This window comes from Fibroporia radiculosa (genome assembly GCF_000313525.1).
Source record: "Fibroporia radiculosa TFFH 294 genomic supercontigs, scaffold81723, whole genome shotgun sequence".
NCBI lineage: Eukaryota > Fungi > Basidiomycota > Agaricomycetes > Polyporales > Fibroporiaceae > Fibroporia > Fibroporia radiculosa.
Genome location: NW_012133147.1, coordinates 2,259 through 6,740, shown reverse-complemented (window position 1 = coordinate 6,740; position 4,482 = coordinate 2,259). Strand labels below are relative to the sequence as shown.

The 4,482-nt window shown below is 59.4% G+C and overlaps 1 protein-coding gene across 1 annotated transcript; it reads right to left on the bottom strand.

Moving 5' to 3' along the window:
* Nucleotides 1–617: 617 nt before the first annotated feature.
* On the bottom strand, nucleotides 618–4,010 carry FIBRA_09585 (uncharacterized protein; the record flags this gene model as incomplete). Its single annotated transcript, XM_012321870.1, has 11 exons — nucleotides 618–1,246; nucleotides 1,300–1,310; nucleotides 1,416–1,504; nucleotides 1,560–1,712; nucleotides 2,081–2,251; nucleotides 2,774–2,880; nucleotides 2,933–3,222; nucleotides 3,285–3,342; nucleotides 3,399–3,524; nucleotides 3,586–3,806; nucleotides 3,868–4,010. The coding sequence occupies 11 exons, from the start codon at nucleotides 4,008–4,010 to the stop codon at nucleotides 618–620; spliced, it is 1,998 nt and encodes a 665-aa protein (XP_012177260.1).
* Nucleotides 4,011–4,482: the final 472 nt, after the last annotated feature.

Below are 4,482 nucleotides of genomic sequence, written 5' to 3'. Positions count from 1 at the left end.
GGGGTCGCGGTGCTGGGCGGCAGCCGCGCAGGCGCATGTCGGGGCCGGCGTCCTGCGCTGCGACGCGGAGCGTTCTGCCCGCCCCCACCCCTCCCCGTCCTCCGTCCTGGACACCGGAGAAAGGCAGAGGCGAGGAGCGCGTGTCGGCGTGCGTGTCGTGTGCCGCCTGATCACTCACTGCGAGGGTCGCGCCGGGGCTCTGTGGGCGTCCTCTGCGCCGCACGGGCATGGCGAGCGCGGGCGGTGGGACGCGGAACGACGGGGTACGCCCACTCTGCCCGCAGGAGACTGAGTACTCGCACCTGGGATGAGACTGGATGTCGACGAGCTCAGCAAGTCCATGTTGTAGTTCCGATCCCCTTCATAGACAACATCACTGTAGTGTGCCCATCACAAGTAATCCGGTGTCATTCATTACGAGAATAACAAAGGCAGGGAGGCCACCTGGCATTCATCATAGAGGTGACAAGACATGGCCAGTACACATATTACCTTTTATTGTACAGGTATAAGATTGAAAAAAATCACACGCAGAGCCCATTCCCCGCGCGACGACGCAGTGGGTCCCCGTAGACCCTTGTACGTAGTCGACTCTGCCGGACGCTTTTCCCCCCACGTCAGTTGTCAAACATGATCGACGGCAGATCCTTGGCACCCCTCCGCGGCCCCCAGTACCCGCCCGGCCGCGGCCTGCCCTCCGCGTCCGCCGCCGACGCGCCCGCCACCCGCTCGAGGAACCGGAGGACCGCCGCGACGACCGCGTCCTGGCGCTCGTAGAACAGCGCGTGCCCGCCGCCCTCGACCAGGAGCACGTCCATGTCCGCAAAGTGCGCGCGCATCTCCCGCGCCACCGCCTCCGACCGCACCTGCCGGTCCGCGGTGCCCCCCAGCACCAGCAGGGGCAGCCCCCGGCGGCCCGCCTCGAACAGCCCCGCCGGATCCTGCGCGCGCGCGAGGACGAGCGCGCACACGGCGGGCGGCTGGAGGAGCGCCTGCCCGATCCAGGACGCCTTGACGTTGAACTCGACGCGCTCGGGGTGCTCAAAGAGCGTGTCCACAAAGGCCGCCTTTGTGCGGCCGCACAGGGCGACGTCGCGCGTGTCCGTGAGGCAGGGGAGGAACCCGAGCACGGTCGGCGTCGCGATGCGGTCCAGGACGGGCCCCACGTACGGCACGCCGGCGAGGCAGATGACGCCGGACAGCGCGCTGGGCCCGAGATGCTGGCATATGTCGCTGACGACGGAGCCTGGTGGCAAGGACGGTCAGAAGGCCTGCCCCACAGGGACGGTACTCGCTTACAGCCATAGCTCCTGCAAAACGACAAGGGGCGTCAGATCGTGGCCGCCAGTGTGATTGGGGGGACTCGCCATCCGAAAAGCACCGGTTTTTGTGCGCCGAAAGACTGGACTACGGACGCAAAGTCGTCCGCGAACAGGGACGACTGGTACCCCTCCGCGCTATCTGGCTTCCCGCTGCGCCCGTGGCCGCGGAGATCATACCGGACCTGGGTGGGCGCGGTGGTGAGTGCGACTCTGGGCGCGCAGCTGAATGCTACCCACCATGTAAGCGTGACTGAGCAGACGCTGGTCGTAGAACACATTGTCAAACGTCGCCGCAGACAGGTTGAGCCCGTGCACGAGGACCAGAGAGGGGTTGCGGCAGTCGCCGATGGCCTCGGCGTAGATGGGTGTCCCGTCGCTGGATTTCACAGTCTGGACATTGGGACAGTAAAGCATGAGGGCTTCACCAATTCACACGTCGGCTGGATGTTTGTCTCGGGAAGGACGTACGGGTGTCGGGATATTAAGGGCGAGCGAGGCTCAGGGGCAGACCAAGACACTCGGGCTTAGGTTCATGGCCCAGGCCCCTCCGTGCGGTCAGATGTCGAGCCCGGCCCATCGCACATCGTTAGGAGGACAACACGTGCAGTACAGGAGGGGTGGATTTCTCGAGAACGACGCGCGCGAGCATTGGACAGAACGTACCAGTAGGGAAAAAAACCCAGCAGGCGAGAAAGATCAACTGTGGTCGAGGCTTCCAAATTTAATATGGGAACCGCGTTATTTGTGTATCAACATACCTCAGGTCCCAGCGCTCCTGTTACCCAAACCGAAGCCAAGCCCGCAGCCGTCCCACAGCCCGTATCCTCTCCGAGTGCGCGCGCGCAGAGACCGAACATGCGCGGCACATGAGGCTTTGCAGCTTGAAGAGTCTCGCGCTCGTAGTATACTGACTCACGAGCCTCTTCTGTCTAGCGGTTGAAAGTAATAAGCCCAGACGTTTGAGCAGGACGGCAGAACTTGAAGTATGAGTGCGAGATTCGAGATTGACAACAGCAGCCAGGAATAGCCATGGCGAACGATAGATGACAGCGTCCTTCGGACACGAGAACGAGCAGAGAGCGGTCCTCGAGGCTTGCTGGAACAATGGTGCCGGAATTTGCAGGTCGAGTGCATCGCGCGGTGGGTGGCGGGTGGCGTGGAGAAAATATCTGAATTCCCTTGTTAGGCCCTTCCCCAACCACCGATGTCGACGCGAGTATAGTTTCCTTCACTCGTTGTCGCTATCTACTGTTGAACACTCGCTATATCATCTGTCACTCCACATTTGTGGTGTTGCACCAAGGCCAGTCACAATCAACTCACTGCACAATTTCGTGGGGCTACATTCTACTGGGATAATTGGCCACTGAAGGGACTATGACAGCACGAAATCTGGAGACTCCGCGGGATTCGTATGCGTCGCACGTATCCCCAAACGCGAATCTCCTGACGATCGGCTTAATCCCGTGCAGTGTAGCGAACTTCACTGCGTCCTCACAGTCCTTACCCGTACCATATGGCCATCCTCGGACACTTAATCTTCGAGCTAGCATGGGGACTGCATGAATCACAATCAGCTTGTGAGTGTAAGACTCGCCGTCTACACTCACCAATAGGAATTGGAAGCGAGTCCGCGATGAACGAGAGAACGAGGAGCTGGCCATCGCATGCGAGTCCGTCGACAAGGGTGGTCATGGCCCCGATGTCTGGTGCGGTACACAGGATGATTCGCGCACCCCCGAGCGCTTTGAGCGTTGCCACCTGTGCTTCTGCGGTCCCGCTGATAAACTCATGTGCTCCCAGTTCCAGTGCCGACTCTCGTTTGTCAGCTGAAGAGGAAAGCGCGATGGTGTGAAAGCCCATCTGGCGTGCTATCTGGATGGCGATGTGGCCCACGCCGCTGAAAGAGCGGACAGTGCTACTGGTTCAGCCTGCATCAAGAGACGGGAAGGATGGGCGTACCCAACACCCTGAATGGCGACAAGATCTGAAGGTGAGGCTTGCATGTTACGAAGGGCATCTATGGCGTTGCATCAGAGGCGGACTCAATATCAGAGTCAACAGGGTGGAACGCACTGAAAGACGTTACTCCTGCACATAAGAACGGAGCAGCCTCCGCGGGATCTATCTCCCTCGAGATGCTCGCTAACGCCTCTGAACGCAGAGTGACGTACTCTGCGTAACCGCCATCGCTCCCCACACCTAGGGGTAGATTGAAGGTCGTGATGAGGGTGCGGCAAAACCAAATATCGCCGGGACGTACCCGTAGGAGACAGTGCTGAAAGGGGGCAGGTCACAAAGTCGCCTAAACGGCAACGATCGCACGCGCTGCAATGACCGACATGCCAGCCTGCCCCGATCCTGTCGCCTAGTTTCCACTGCACCTCGCCCGGCGCAACAGCCACGACGTCGCCGATGATCTCGTGCCCTGGGATGCGCGGATACACGACGGTAGGGAAAAACTGATACCTCACTGCTTCATCGCTGAAACGGAATGTAGTAGTCAGGCTCATCAACGCATTGAGTTCGAGTGGCCTTGGCTAACCTGGCGCAAACACCGCACGCAAGCACTTTGACGACGACGTGGCCGGGCTGGGGATCCTTCCACGGAACGTCTATCGCACAAAGGGATCCTCCGCGCTCGAGAAAGGCGTATGCTCTGTAGGACTTGGGACACTGAAAAGCCATCTACTCAAACATAGCTCTGCGTCACCTATCATCCTTATAACCTTCTAAACCGCCTAAGTCCTTCGGACTTCTCTGTCTATTCCCGCCGGGTCTCGACTTGTTGCGACCTGTACTGTCCTATCACCGTCCCTCTTACTATCTGTTGAATTTTGGAATCCAAATACAGTAAACCCTTCGATAGATTGGGCATTGGACCCAGGAAGACTCTGCGGAGTTTCACTTCAGGTGGTTTCCTGGCGAGATTCCTCCGCGCCCGGGCACACGCATGTCGAGTGACAATATGGACGAGTGAGCCGGTGGAGATTGCCAGGTCAAGAGTGGGGAAGGGGAAGGGGTAGTGCTGATGAATCCTGGGCCAGACGAGTATTCGAATCGGGGATAGGCCGCTGTTCCATCCAAAAACGCCGATGGAGTATGCCGCGCAATATTTTTTCAATGTGAGATTATGTACAGCCCTGTTCATCTAAGTTCC